The following is a 15,454-nucleotide window of genomic DNA, read 5'->3' as shown; positions in this document are numbered from 1 at the left end:
TACACTGCCGAAGTTTCTAGCATCGTGTCATTTGCATGGCGCCTAATTCTCGTCGAGAACTAGAGATAATAAAGAGCAACTTTCCTAAACAATAATTTCTGTCTATCCCTAAATATTTTTTTTTTGTTTTTTGCAGAGAAACTTTCTTTTTCATTTATTAGTACTTTCCATGTGCACACAGAAACAATGTATTTTGTTTACTTCAAAATTTCACAAAGTACAAAAGCATTTAAAGGGCATTATGTGACACACGTCATACAATTTAATGAGCTCTATGACTTTCAGTTTGAAGATCTAATTATAGCATTGAATCACATCGTAATTACAGATTATGATTATCTGTGTGTAAAATTGTACTCCTAGTTTCAGAATCCCTTACTAATCAATCCTTTATACATTTTGAAAATTAGTCAGCATGTGTCAAATTGGATTTCTTGCCATAAACAAGAGCCAAAAAAAACCCTAAACAATGATCGCCTCACACCACGATGCTTAAGATGTCTGTCTGATTATCGTGCCTTTGATTTTACCAATTTATGTGGCTAACATTTATTACCCCTCGTGATTTGGTTTGAGATCACGTCATTTGCCAAATCAGCAGTATGGTGGCTATAAATAAGAACTCAGTATGTACATTTTTCTCGTTCACTAGCTTCGAAGTTTCTTTCGAATAATTAAAAAAACAAAACAATGGCGACGGTTCAGTTCTTCAACCAATTCCCCTGCAAAACCCGAGTTCAATGCCCATCAAACTCAAAACCCCTCTCCAAGCCACCGTCTTCGCTGGTGCCGATGAGCGCGCTCACTCGCCGTCCGTCGTTTTCCCCCGGAGAATTCGCCGTTTCTCGTTCTGATTTCAGAGTCAGAGTCATCGATGCGGAAGACGAGTTGGATCCGGAGACGAGTGAGGGAGGAGGATCGGCTCTATTGATGGCGGAGGAAGCAATCGAATCCGTGGAGGAAACGGAGGTTCTCAAGAGATCGCTGGTGGACTCGTTGTACGGCACAGACCGAGGTTTGAGCGCATCGAGCGAGACGAGAGCCGAGATCGGAGATCTAATCACACAGCTCGAGTCCAAGAACCCTACACCAGCTCCCACCGATGCTCTCTTCCTTCTCAACGGCAAATGGATCCTCGCGTAAGTTTCCCGACACAAACTCTTATCCTTTGTGTTTCGTTCGTTATAACTTTATTTTTCGGTATTATATCTGTTTTTTTTTTTTGCAGGTACACATCGTTCGTTGGTTTATTCCCGTTGCTTTCACGAGGGATCGTGCCGTTAGTTAAAGTCGATGAGATCTCACAGACTATCGATTCAGACAACTTCACGGTCGAGAACTCTGTTCTGTTCGCTGGTCCGTTAGCTACAACCTCGATAAGCACCAACGCCAAATTCGAAATCCGTAGCCCCAAACGCGTCCAAATTAAGTTCGAGGAAGGTGTGATCGGGACTCCTCAGCTGACGGATTCGATTGAGATCCCGGAGTATGTTGAGTTTCTTGGTCAGAAGATTGATCTTACTCCGATCAGAGGGTTGCTTACATCTGTACAAGACACGGCTACGTCTGTGGCTAGAACCATATCGAGCCAGCCACCGTTGAAATTCTCTTTGCCAGGGGACAGTGCTCAGTCGTGGCTGCTCACGACTTATCTGGACAAGGACATTAGGATCTCTAGAGGAGATGGTGGAAGCGTCTTTGTGCTTATCAAAGAAGGAAGCCCTCTCTTGAACCCTTGAACTCTTTAATGCCAAGTACAAACTAAGTGTTTAATATTGTTGTTGTAGTGTTAATCGTTTGTTTTAACTCGGATGGTATGGAGTTATGAAATAATGTTGTAGCTGCTATAAAAAAAATACAAAAAAAGAAATATACAAATGTTAAGAATGTCACCTTCAGTTTTTGTATATTTACTTTTTAGCTCTCAATATCATTTCTAATATCCATCCTTGCAAATTATATCATTCTTCTTGTATATTAAGCTAAATTACTAAAATATAACCACTAAATCAACATAAAATAAATAAAAACTGTTTTAAATTATTAAATTTAAGTATTTTAAATATATAGTAACGAGTAATAAGATATAATTATAAATAGCATAAACGTGTTAGTAAAATACTTCAAAGCAAAATGATAGGTAATAAGATGTGATAAAAACTGTTAATTCATTTTTAGTATTGTGAAAATAAAATATTGTTTTGAGAAGGCGAATATAGCTTTTCAAATTATATTTCAAAATGTAATTTGATAAAATAAATAGAAAATCAAAACTTCTAAAGAAAATTGAAGAGATAATAAGGTTATGATTATCATAAAAAAAATAAGATTTCTTAAGGATTTATTAAATTTAGTCTTCTAAATCATCATGCATTGTGAATGAGTAGGCTTGCTAAAGGTCATGAAAAACAAAATAATCGTTGCAAGGAAAAAGTCATCTCATCCGATTAGCGTCTCAAATTAGCTAAAAAAAAAACGAGATAAATATCCGAGAACCGTCCACGTGTCACACCTATGTCCGAACCGAACTGGCTTCTCGTAACCACATGAAACGAAACTCCCTTCATTTCGATAAATATCCGCGGAACAGGAGCACTCCCAAACAAACAAACAAACCCTAAATCGACGATGATGATGATCAGGCAAGCTGCGAAGAAGGCTCTAGGGCTTACGTCACGCCAATCAACTCCTTGCTCCGTCGGTATCTTCCGATCCTACCATGAGAACGTCATCGACCACTACGACAATCCCCGCAACGTCGGCTCTTTCGATAAGAACGATCCCACCGTCGGCACGGGTCTCGTGGGGGCTCCCGCCTGCGGTGATGTAATGAAGCTGCAGATCAAGGTCGATGAGAAGACTGGTCAAATCGTCGATGCTCGCTTCAAGACCTTTGGTTGTGGTTCCGCCATCGCCTCGTCATCTGTCGGTATGTTTACCTTCTGATTTCAATTAGGGATTTTTATTAGTTGTTCTCAAATTGATTGAATTAGGGTTTCGATGCTTATGTGTTATGGTCTTTCCTCTATTACATCCAGTTCTGATTCTGTTTGGCTGGTTTTGATGTTTTCAGCCACTGAATGGGTGAAAGGGAAAGCTATGGAGGAAGTCCTGACCATCAAGAACACGTAACTACTCTTTGTTCCATCTCTCGTACATTTGTATGTTGTAATCTGGCATTAACATAATATGTTTTTTTTAGTTGTTGTTGCATTACGTGAACTTGTGTTGAAAGTGTACTTTTCTTATCTGTGAAGCGAAATCGCGAAGCATCTTTCTCTCCCACCGGTGAAGCTCCATTGCAGTATGTTGGCAGAGGACGCTATTAAGGCAGCTGTGAAAGACTACAAGGAGAAGCGTGTGAAGACAAATGGTGCTTGAGAAACCACACTGGCTTGATTCCTTCTGTTAATGTTTTATACCATTATGTGTATATGATGGTGAAAACAGGGGAGGTGTAGAAACGTATCTTAAGGTTCAAGTCTAAGAAGTACTTTTGAATAAAACTCTGTTTGACAAAAAAACATGTGAAAAGAATGATTTGCATTTTGCCAGTAGTTCTTGCTGTTTGATGTTTTGTAATGGTTTTTCCTTTCTTTGTGAGATTTATATTGTATCAAGATAATTTCGGGTTACTCTTATACTCTTATTACATGTTATAACTACCAAATTGGACTCACTACTCACATTTTATTTTTCATAACACTTAATTTAGCCACTTATAAGTTATAACACGAACTAACTTTTTAGTATTGTGCATATATAACATGAACTATTTTTCCGTATTGTAAATATATATGCTATGAAAAGAGAGAAAATAATTTAAGAAATCGGTATTCTATTACTTCAAAGAAAAAAAAATATATACAATATTTTGAGAATAAGTAAAATTTGATAAAATTTAGGATTTTGTAATATGCTAATTTATAATAGTACTTTTAGATGCCTATTATACAAACACCATTTAAAGCATATGTGTATATGATGGTGAAAACAGGGGAGGTCTAGAAACGTATCTTAAGGTTCAAGTCTAAGAAGTACTTTTGAATAAAATTCTGTTTGACAAAAAACATGTGAAAAGAATGATTTGCTTTTTGCCAGTAGTTCTTGCTGTTTGATGTTTTGTAATGGTTTTTCCTTTCTTTGTGAGATTTATATCATGGAGCTTTGATATTCATTGTCTTGAACAATTTGATTCCACATGAAATGGTAATCATGATGATATTCATTATTCACATGACTTGAATGTTACTTATTTGAGGATAGAGAGATAGAGAGAAATCATGATGATCACATTCACATGACTTGAATGTTCCTTATTTGAGGATAGAGAGATTAGAGAGAAATCATTAGGCCTGGGCATTCGGGGTTCCAATCGGGTTTCGGTTTTATCCAATCGGGTTTCGGTTTTTCGGGTTTATCAAAATCAGCCCCATTCGGATTATATGAAATTTCGGTTCGGGACTGGTTCGGGTTCTATCGGATTCGGGTCGGGGTTAGTAAATCTTCAAAGAACCGGTACAACCCAATATACTTTCGGGTTCGGGTCCCAATCGGTTTTTCGGTTTAAAAGTACCTGATTTTTACCTATTTTATAACTAAAACATGAGTAAATACATGATTTGTACCTATTTTGTAACCAAAACTTAAGTGAAATCGATTCAAAAATAAGGAACATCAACCGTGATCATTCAAAATCAAACGAAAAGTAAACATATTTATTGATAAAAAGAAAACCAAATAAATAAAAGCATAAAACGAAAACCAAGTTCTAATGAAATGAGAAACATTGTTTAACGAAAACAAAAACAAAATCAAAATACTTCAAGATTCAACGGCCATCTTTAACAATCAACCTTCATGTAATAGAACCACCAACCTTCATGTAATAGATAAGTATTTTAGATGTTCAATATTTCTTAGTGTATTTTGGATACATATTAGGAATTTAGATCATGTTTGGTACTAGATCTTTTCGAGGTTTTGAATGTTTCGGGTTCTATCAGATATCCATTTAGATTCGGGTTCGGTTCGGATAATACCCATAACCCGAAATACCACAAAACAAGGCCCATTCGGTATTTACTTCGGGTTCGAATCAGTTTGGATTCATTTTTATCGGATCGGATTCGGTTCGGGTTTTCGGGTTCGGTTTATTTGCCCAGCCGTAGAAATCATGATGATCACATTCACATGGCCTCCTCAGAAGCTTTGTCACATGTATAGGTACAGAAACACATTCTGAATGGGTATCTCGGCTGGCCTGGATGTACCTCAGGGACCTTGCATTCGCTCTTCACCACTTTGTCACCCTTATATTTTAAGCATCGTTCCGTACACTTGCTGGTTGTAATACAAAAGTCTAAAATCTCGATGCACTCGCCACCTTCCACTTCTGTAAACACACAAATAACCACATCCATGTATGTTAGATGTACAGCCAACTGCAAATGCTTAAATGAAAAATTTGAATACGTATATATTATATGATCCTATGAACCTGTTGGAAAATGAAGGAGGAAGGAGAGAAAAAGGAATGTGACAACAACTTTTTTAAACCTCAAACTACTCATCTCTTTATTGTATCTTCCTGATATTAATTTGATTATTGCTCTCGTTTTAGCTAGTGTATTTATAAAACGGAGATAGAGGGAAGATTCTGAGACTGACGCGTACGTACTACCTTATTCAACATTAGATTACTCTTCTTTACACTAATCCTTTACATTTTAAGACTCTGATAAAACGATGATATCATGTGGGTACTATTTTATAACAAAACTTAAACAATAGCTAATTATTTTCTTTGCCGGCCAATGACTAATTATAGGGCCCCTAATTAATATATATGGTCAAACAGAAATCAAGACGTTTCTAATATTATATGTTGGAACTTAAAATTTATAAACCGTTGGACCAAATAAGTTTTAATTGTAATGTGAAGTGAAACGTGGATCAAATATTTTTTGGGTTTTAGATATTTTTTTTTTCTTAACTGAATGAAATGAAAGAGTAAAAGTATCAAAGTAACAAAATCTCGGATCATGCAGTTTAGTACGCTTTCAGACTAATTCATTTTGAATCACTAAATGTGTTCTTCCCGGGACCGACCATATCATTTGATAAGCTTTATCAAAAAAAAAGTAACAAAGAAAATTTGTATAATATATGACACTCCATTAACAAAGTTTAATAGCTTGTGAAGATATTATTATAGAGAAAGAAGTGAAAAGACTGTTATGCAAACCACACCCACAAAATATATTCTTTAAAAAAAAAATATTAATTGTTTTATATAATGTTTTAGATAAATTTATGTTTAAATATCTAGATAAGTCTAAACGTTTTAGATTGTGTCAAGATAATTTCGGGTCAGTCTTATACTCGTATATATTCTTTTAAAAGGGAAGAGGTCTTAAAAAATCTACTTATACAAGGTTGTTTAGACTATTTTCTAAGAGTTAATAATTTTATGGTCCTACTTAAATTTCTCCTAACAATATATTTTCATAAATTTCTCTGATTTTTTTTAGATATTATAAGTGTGACACTCCTATATTTATGGTAACTACTATATTACCTTCTATAAATCTCACCCTTTAATTATAAATTTATCCATTTAGTTATTGATATTTCATATACGATTGACTAACCAACATTTTTTTGATGCAATAATATATAAACTCGTGGGTTCATAGACTAATCTATTATGTATGTGACCATATATATATATATTATATAATGTTTATTTTAATTCTTAAATTCATATCTATATAAAATGAATGGTATGGTGCATGTCACCATTAAATAATACATGCCATTTGAATTAAAATAGTCTGGTAAGTAATACATGTATTTTAAGAAAATGAGTTAATGAAGTATGATACATAATTATCACAAAATCATGTTTTACTATAGAACCGATCAAACTTAGTAGTATATTATATTATTTTCAGTACGTAAAAAATGAAATTAACATATAAGTACTGAACAAATTTGAAAAAATGCATATGAAGTTAGTTAAAAATTATCCTCGGGCCAACTTATTCAATTGATTTTTTACTATAATTCAGATACAACCACTTAAACTATATTATGGAAAATTAAAAAATATAAATAATTTAGAAAATATTGCTCTATATTCTCTCTCTTTTTTTATAAAAAAATAAGTTGACTTGATTTTTACTTATGAAGCACAATTACTAAAATCCAAAATAATGATTGATATTTTTTTTGGGCAACTAATAATGTTTAGTATAAAAGATGCTCAAATACAAGTCCACTTCTGTAATTCAATTTAAATAAAAAAATAAATTTACAAATATAATTAGGTCCAAAATTAATATTTATATTATTTGAGTTTCAAGCTTGCAGGTTTCCACGGGTTATTCAATCATATATTATATACTAAACACACTGAGATTAGTATAAACTCTTCACTAGGTTTGGAATACCTAAGTTAAACAAGATTTTTCTCTTTTGAAAAAGTATTAACCTCGTGCTTCAAAGCTTGATTCAAAAGTTTGAATTGACTTTTGAAAATATATCATCCAATTTATATGGGATTTTATCGGGTCAACCAATATTGGATAGCGGGCTAATGATAGTTTTTACGTTTTTACCTACTTTTATCAGATTTTTATATATAAGGTTTTAACAAAATTCAGACCAGATTTATATGAATCACCTGATTTACTTGTGAGACTGTAGGTTTGGTTCGGGTATGAAAATATTGCTAAAACTATTAAAAATTCTACAATATATATACTATTAGATTAGCCCAAAATCTATCAAGCAAATTTTTATCTCATTAACTCAACAAATATAACTCTTACAAAATATCCAACACAAAATGCAACGATGACGTTGTAACATAAGAATACACATATAAAATCTAAAATAAACTATTTGATAAATTATATAATTTTAAACTAAAATTCTTTTACTTTTTCAATATAATAACACTTTATAACTTAATAATATACTTCAAAACATCAAAACCAAAATAATAATTCATATCAAACAATATTTTTAAACGGAAAAAACCTGCGTTTTTGAAGCGCGGGTCAAAATCTAATTACATGTTATAACTACCAAATCGTACTCACTACTCACATTTTTTTTTCATAACACTTACTTAATTTAGCCACTTATAAGTTATAACACGAACTAACTTTTTAGTATTGTGCATATATAACATGAACTATTTTTCAGTATTGTAAATATATATGCTATGAAAAGAGAGAAAATAATTTAAGGAATCGGTATTCTATTACTTCAAAGAAAAAAAAATATATACAATATTTTGAGAATAAGTAAAATTTGATAAAATTTAGGATTTTGTAATATGCTAATTTATAATAGTACTTTTAGTTGCCTATTATACAAATACCATTTAAAGCATATAAAATGCTGACTCTTTAACTTTTTTTACCACAAAACTAATTAAAAATCATGGTTAAGAAAAAAATGTAATGTGCATTAACTACTCTTTACGATTCATTGAGTTTTTAGATGCGCAATCAAGCAACATGAACTAATTAATCTTTTAAAAATAACTAGATTTTGACCCGTGCAACCGCACGGGTGTTTGTTTTCACTTTTCTATACATAAATTATTGTTTTATAACATAAGTGGTATATATTTTTAATGTTAATCATATACATAAATATTTATATAACTATTTCAAATACAATAATTTTATAATTTACATGTTATAATTAATTAATTGTTTAAACCGTATGTAATTACCACTTCTTATTATATATTTATCTTATTGTATTTGCATTTAGTTATTAAGCAAATTAATATATTAATGAGAAAATATATTTAAAAATTATTTTGTATTTAATTTATGCTAAATTTTGACCCGTCTTTCAAAACTGGATTTCTTTTTACCAATATTAGATAATTTATTATTGTATATATAAAAGTCTAAGATATGTTAATTTTTAGACATGTATTATATAGTTTGTTAATTTTAAGATGTTCTATCATCATATTATATTTTAAATAAATAATTTATATTTATGAAAATAAATTTATAAATTGATCAATTGAATATAATTTTATCATATTTATTTTAGTATAATAATTATATTTTAACATGATCATGACTATAAAGTAGATAAAATAGGATATAATTTATTTATTTTCGTTTTTAAACGATAACTTAAAATACATTAAGTTATTGTTTAAATATTTTTACACAGATTTATTAAAATTTTAAAGTAATTAATCTTTTAAAAATAACATTTTGGTAAACATCACGAATGAACTCATCACAACATTTGCTTTATAAAGAGTTGCTGCTAAGTGAAATTGTTCGACTATAGGTGATAAATTTACTTTTGGTTTTTAGAAACACTAGATGTAAAATACACATGCAGGAGATTAGCATTTTTATTTTCCATACTGGTATATATATTGAAAAAACAGTTTGATTGGTATTTCATTATTTCTTTTAAGATTCTCAACGTGATGAATGCAGATGGGTTATTAATTTAAACAGAAACTCATCATGTCGGTTGTTAGGATCTAGAGGGTTCTAGATCCGAATCTATATAAGAGATAAGGACATGTTGTTATAGATAAGTCCAAGTAGATATGAGAAAATCTTAGGATCATGAAGTATATATATAATGTAACGTGATATGAAGTAAATAACAAGTTATTATTCAAGTCATTCTCTTGTCTTTCATGGTATCAGAGCCACAAGAAAATTAACGTAAATTTCTTTGTTGGTATTTGACGAGAGAAGAAGATATGAGTGGAAAAGATCTAGTGAGTTCATCAAGTACTGATCATGAAGGAAGAATGTCCCCGTATTATCTCGCGCCTGCGGACAATCCAGCAACGTCGATCTCTCCAGTGGTGCTCACGGGGGAGAACTATGCTGAGTGGGCGTTAGAGCTCGAGAACGCCTTGCGTGCCAAGCGAAAAATAGGGTTTGTCAATGGAAGCTTGAAGATTCCAGATGAAACGGAGAAGCCGGTGGAAGCTGAGATGTGGAGGACAGTGAACTCCATGATCGTGGGGTGGATCAGGGCTTCGATCTCTCCGGTGTTGCGATCAACGGTTCCTTTCTCTCCCGATGCGTGCAAGATGTGGTCGGAGCTGAAGAAACGCTTCTCGGTGGGGAGCGCTGTGCGTGTACATCAGCTCAAGGCGGAGTTGGCTTCATGTAAACAAGATGGATCCACTGTTATGGACTATTTTGGAAGACTATCTCAAAAGTGGGAGGAGCTGTTGAGTTGCAAGCCGATTCCTAAGTGTAAGTGTGAAGCGGCTGACGTGTATGTCAAGGAATATGAAGAAGAGAAGGTTCATCAATTTCTTATGGGCCTAGATGAAGCAAGGTTTAGCAATGTCTGCGCTAACATTATTGGTTTGGAGGTGCTCCCTGATCTTAACTCGACATATCAAAGAGTAGTTCGAGAAGAGAAGAGACTTGGGGGAGCGCGTCTTGAAACAAAGGAGGCTCCAGTGGGGTTCGTAGCAAAGACAATACAGAGAGAAGGAGACGAAGGTGTGGCCAGAGGTCGTAACTCTATCATCTGCGGGAATTGTGGTCGCACCGGACACGAGAAGAAGGAGTGTTGGCAAATTATAGGCTTTCCGGAGTGGTTTACTGAGAGGAATCAGGCGAATGGAAGAGGTGGCAGAGGCAGAGGACGAGGAAGAATGAACTCGTCGAGAGCTAATGCAGTGCAAACACCGAGTGCGTCTTCGTCTGGTAATCAAGGATCACAAGTGACGCAGCTGAGTGCAGAGCAGTGGGCATCTCTCGCCTCGTTGCTTGAAAGCCAGAAGCCAGCACCTATTCCAGACAGGTTAAACGGTACGGTACAAACTGGTGAGGTTATCATTGACACTGGAGCATCGCATCACATGACAGGGGATGTGTTCTTATTGAGCAATGTCCGAAGTATTATACCCTGTCCTGTGAGCTTCGCTGATGGGAGTCATGTGATGGCGACCAAGAGTGGTAGTTTGCGGTTGTCGGTGAAACTGATTTTGGAGAATGTTCTTTTTGTTCCTAATTTGAATTGTACTCTGTTGTCTGTGGCGAAGTTGCTTAGACAGACAGGTTGTTTAGCCGTATTTACAGATACATTGTGTATTTTGCAGGACCGTTTTACGAGGACTCTGATTGGAGCCGGTGAAGTCAAAAATGGAGTTTATGTTTATCGGGATGTCACGGTCGCGAGAGGACACAGAGTTAAAGCTTCAGAGGATCAGGCTGTGTGGCATCGTCGTCTGGGACATCCTGCTTATGGTGTTTTGAGTTTTTTACCTTTTGTTTCTAGTGTTAAAGATGTGTTGAATAAGTTTGGTGGCTGCGACATTTGCTTTCAATCCAAACAAACCAGAGAAATGTTTTCTGAAAGTCTTAATAAAAGTTCTTCATCATTTGAGTTGATTCATGTAGACCTTTGGGGTCCTTATAGAGTACCATCTTCGTGTGGAGCAGTCTACTTTCTTACGATTGTGGATGACTTCTCCAGAGCTGTTTGGATTCATCTCCTGCTAGAGAAAAGAGAAGTCAAAACAGTTCTCCCGAACTTCATTGCTCTTGCAACTCGTCAGTTTGGCAAGACAGTTAAGATCGTGAGAAGTGATAATGGGAGTGAGTTCATGTGCCTATCTAAGTTCTTCACAGAGGTCGGAATCGTGCATCAGACTTCATGCGTGGTGACACCCCAGCAAAATGGACGTGTGGAGAGAAAGCATCGTCACATTTTGAATGTGGCAAGATCGATCTTGTTTCATGCTAATCTTCCTGTAAAGTTTTGGGGAGAGAGTGTGTTGACAGCAGCTCATCTTATAAATAGAACGCCAACAAAGTTGCTCAAAGGTAAAACACCATATGAATGTTTGTACGGAAAACCTCCTTTGTATGATGATATTAAAATATTTGGGTGCTTGTGCTTTGCGCACAAATCAAGGAGAGATAAGGATAAGTTTGGAGTACGCAGTGCAAGGTGTGTGTTTGTGGGATATCCTTACGCAAAGAAGGGTTGGAAGTTGTATGATCTTGACAGGGATGAGTTCTTTGTCTCAAGAGATGTGGTGTTCGATGAGGAAGTGTATCCTTATGCTGAGAAGAGAGAAGCGCCTGCAACATCAGTAGTGCCTCAGGTGGGGCGTGAACATTACGATGAGGAAGAGCAGGGCGAGGTGCTAGGTGACATGGAGAGAAGTTCTGAAGTTACTGATCAGATAGCGGTGGGCAGTGAGCCTATTGAGTCTGAGGTTACTGAGAAGACTACAGAAACGGTAGGCAGTGAAGTTGCGAAACAGAGTAATCAGGGGGAGAGTGAAGAACTCTTGGGTCGAGGACATAGGAGATCGATCCCATCAGTCAAGCTGCGCGACTACGTTACATATAATGCTCAAGTGTGCCCCGATAAACATAACACCGTCACCGGTCTGCAGTCAGAGGCCTCTACGAACTGGTCAGGTAAGAAACAATCCGTGTATCCTATCACAGATTATGTGACTGATGATTCCTTCTCAGACCACCACCAAGCGTTTCTTGCAGCGGTCAGTGCAGGTGTGATACCGAAAAATTACAAAGAAGCGTTTGGAGATAAGAGATGGAACAAAGCAGTGAAAGGAGAAGTAACTGCGCTTGAGCTTAGCAGGACATGGGATGTGGTTGATCTTCCTGCAGGAAAGAAAGCTATAGGATGCAAATGGGTGTTCACTATTAAGTACAATGCGGATGGAACAATAGAAAGATACAAAGCAAGACTGGTTTGTTGTGGCAATCAGCAAACTGAAGGAGAAGATTATGAAGAAACCTTTGCGCCTGTTGCAAAGATGGATACCGTGCGCACACTGCTGGAAGTTGCTGCAGCAAAGAACTGGGAGGTGCACCAAATGGATGTTCACAACCCGTTCTTGCACGGAGACTTGGAAGAAGAAGTGTACATGAGATTGCCACCGGGATTTCAGTCAGATGATCCTAACAAGGTTTGTAAGCTCCGAAAGTCCTTATACGGGTTAAAGCAGGCGCCAAGGTGTTGGTTTGATAAGTTATCAAAGGCGCTTGAGAGGCTTGGATTTGTGCAGTCTTATGAGGATTATTCATTGTTCTATTACGTGAAGGGAGAGAAGAGTATAAGAGTTCTGGTCTATGTGGATGACTTAATTGTGGCAGGGAATGATCTTGAACTGATCAAGAAGTTCAAGAAGAAGTTGAGTGAGATTTTTCACATGAAGGATCTTGGTAAGGCAAAGTACTTTCTTGGCATAGAGATTGCAAGAGGACCTTTGGGAATGTATCTATCTCAAAGAAAATATGCATTGGATATTATAAATGAAGCTGGTCTGTTGGGGAGCAAGCCGGTGGCCACACCAATGGAAGTGAATCACCAACTTCTGAGAAATAAGAGTCCGTTGTGTAAGAATCCAGCGCAGTTTCGGAGAGTGGTTGGACGTCTGGTCTACTTGACAATCACTAGATCAGACCTGTGTTATTCAGTTCATGTTCTTTCTCAGGTTATGCATGCGCCAAGAGAAGCACATTGGGACGCAGCAATGAGAGTTATAAGATATCTAAAAGGTTCTCCGGGTCAGGGTATAATGTTGAAAGCAGATTGCGACTTGCATATACGAGCATACTGTGACTCCGATTGGGCCTCATGTCCGCGAACTAGAAGATCTCTATCTGCATATATGGTGATGTTGGGAACCTCACCGATAGCCTGGAAGACGAAGAAGCAGGACACGGTGTCTCATTCGTCGGCGGAGGCAGAGTATAGGGCTATGTCAGACGCCTTGAAGGAACTTCAGTGGTTGAAGAGGCTGTTAGCAGACCTTGGAGTTCAGCACAATGCACCTATGGACTTGTTCTGTGACAGCAAGTCAGCCATTTACATTGCAGCAAACCCAGTGTTCCATGAGCGTACTAAACATGTTGAAAAGGACTGCCATAGTGTAAGAGATGGGGTTAAAGCTAAGCTCATTGCTACGAGACATGTCAGGACGACTGAGCAACTGGCTGATATATTAACAAAGGCGTTGGGAAGTTCTGCATTTAGTTACTTGTTGTCCAAGTTTGGCGTGTGCGATTTACACGCTCCAACTTGAGGGGGAGTGTTAGGATCTAGAGGGTTCTAGATCCGAATCTATATAAGAGATAAGGACATGTTGTTATAGATAAGTCCAAGTAGATATGAGAAGATCTTAGGATCATGAAGTATATATATAATGTAACGTGATATGAAGTAAATAACAAGTTATTATTCAAGTCATTCTCTTGTCTTTCATCGGTCAAACAAAATAATGAATTATATAAAAAATATCTTGATAACAACAATAATACAAAAAATATGTGTAACGCGACCCGCATGCATTGCACATTATTGCAGAGATATATGCAAAATATTCTTTAATACATTAATTATACCGTACAAGAACAACTTGCATGTATGTAGTCCAAATTATATCAGAATGAATCATTAGCTCATGAGCTGATATTACGCAGTTGAATTTCCATAAGCTTGAGTTATGTTTTTAGATCAAAATCTTGTTCATTAGTTATCTTTCCATTAACGCTCGATCCCTATAGCGTTATGGCCTCTTCTTTGCATCCATAGCAACAGTACGTCAGTAACAATAAGGGACGTGAGAACGTAAACAGCTCGTAGTTGTTCCATTCACTTGACTAGTCGTATATATACAGCTAGAGATAGACTTATGCGATTATATATATGCCAAGTCGATCCAAGTGTATATACTATTACTACAGCTAAAAACTCTAAACACGCACTTTCTAAATTATGCTAACATAGTCAACATTAAGATATTATCGAGGGCATGCAACCATTGACTTTAATAGTTGTAAAAACTAAATAAATGATTATTTGTAGAAATCGATTTTAACATTTTACCCAAAATATGTACTAAATTAGGTCGTTCGGTATAGGAAAACAAACAAAGTTGTAGCTATTTTAAATGATTGAAAAATGAAATTCTTGGACAGCAGATAGAAAAAAGAAAAGAAAAATACTTCTTGTTATACACGTATACGCGATTCCGTAACGGATGATTCGTGGAGTTTTTTCGAATATGACTCAAAACAAAAAATCAAACACAAAACTAATCTACGGTTATTTTGAAACTTTTATTTGCTCTATTCACTCCAAAAATTTAGATAATTTACGAAAATACCATTACTTTATTATTTTTTTGAAAATGAGTATTTTACTCTATCATCCTCATATTAAATAACTATTTACAATATTGACATTGCTATCAATACACCAACTCACCATAATAACCCATTTGAAACTCTTAATGCACTAAAGTTTCTATTTTTATTCTTCATATCTCTTTATTTATGCATACAAACTACATCTCTTTCATTTTCTCTCTATATTCATTAAAAAAAACCAAAACTTTGATTCTAAACTTTGTAAAGTTCAGACTTATGATTCTTGGTCA

At 35.4% G+C, this 15,454-nt stretch overlaps 2 protein-coding genes across 2 annotated transcripts; both read left to right on the top strand.

Annotated features, from left to right (window-relative positions):
• The first annotated feature begins 637 nt into the window (after window positions 1–637).
• LOC103859892 (plastid lipid-associated protein 2, chloroplastic-like) lies at window positions 638–1,898 on the top strand. Its single transcript, XM_009137490.3, has 2 exons — window positions 638–1,139; window positions 1,229–1,898. The coding sequence occupies exons 1-2, from the start codon at window positions 691–693 to the stop codon at window positions 1,737–1,739; spliced, it is 960 nt and encodes a 319-aa protein (XP_009135738.1). The 5' UTR covers window positions 638–690; the 3' UTR covers window positions 1,740–1,898.
• Window positions 1,899–2,548: 650 nt separating this feature from the next.
• LOC103859883 (iron-sulfur cluster assembly protein 1) lies at window positions 2,549–3,641 on the top strand. Its single transcript, XM_009137477.3, has 3 exons — window positions 2,549–2,929; window positions 3,074–3,128; window positions 3,258–3,641. Exons 1-3 carry the CDS (start codon window positions 2,629–2,631, stop codon window positions 3,379–3,381), a joined length of 480 nt encoding a protein of 159 aa, XP_009135725.1. The 5' UTR covers window positions 2,549–2,628; the 3' UTR covers window positions 3,382–3,641.
• Window positions 3,642–15,454: the final 11,813 nt, after the last annotated feature.

This window comes from Brassica rapa, chromosome A01, assembly GCF_000309985.2.
Source record: "Brassica rapa cultivar Chiifu-401-42 chromosome A01, CAAS_Brap_v3.01, whole genome shotgun sequence".
NCBI classification, from domain to species: domain Eukaryota; kingdom Viridiplantae; phylum Streptophyta; class Magnoliopsida; order Brassicales; family Brassicaceae; genus Brassica; species Brassica rapa.
The sequence above is the reverse complement of the archived record's forward strand: the minus strand, read 5'-3'. Positions and strand labels throughout refer to the sequence as shown.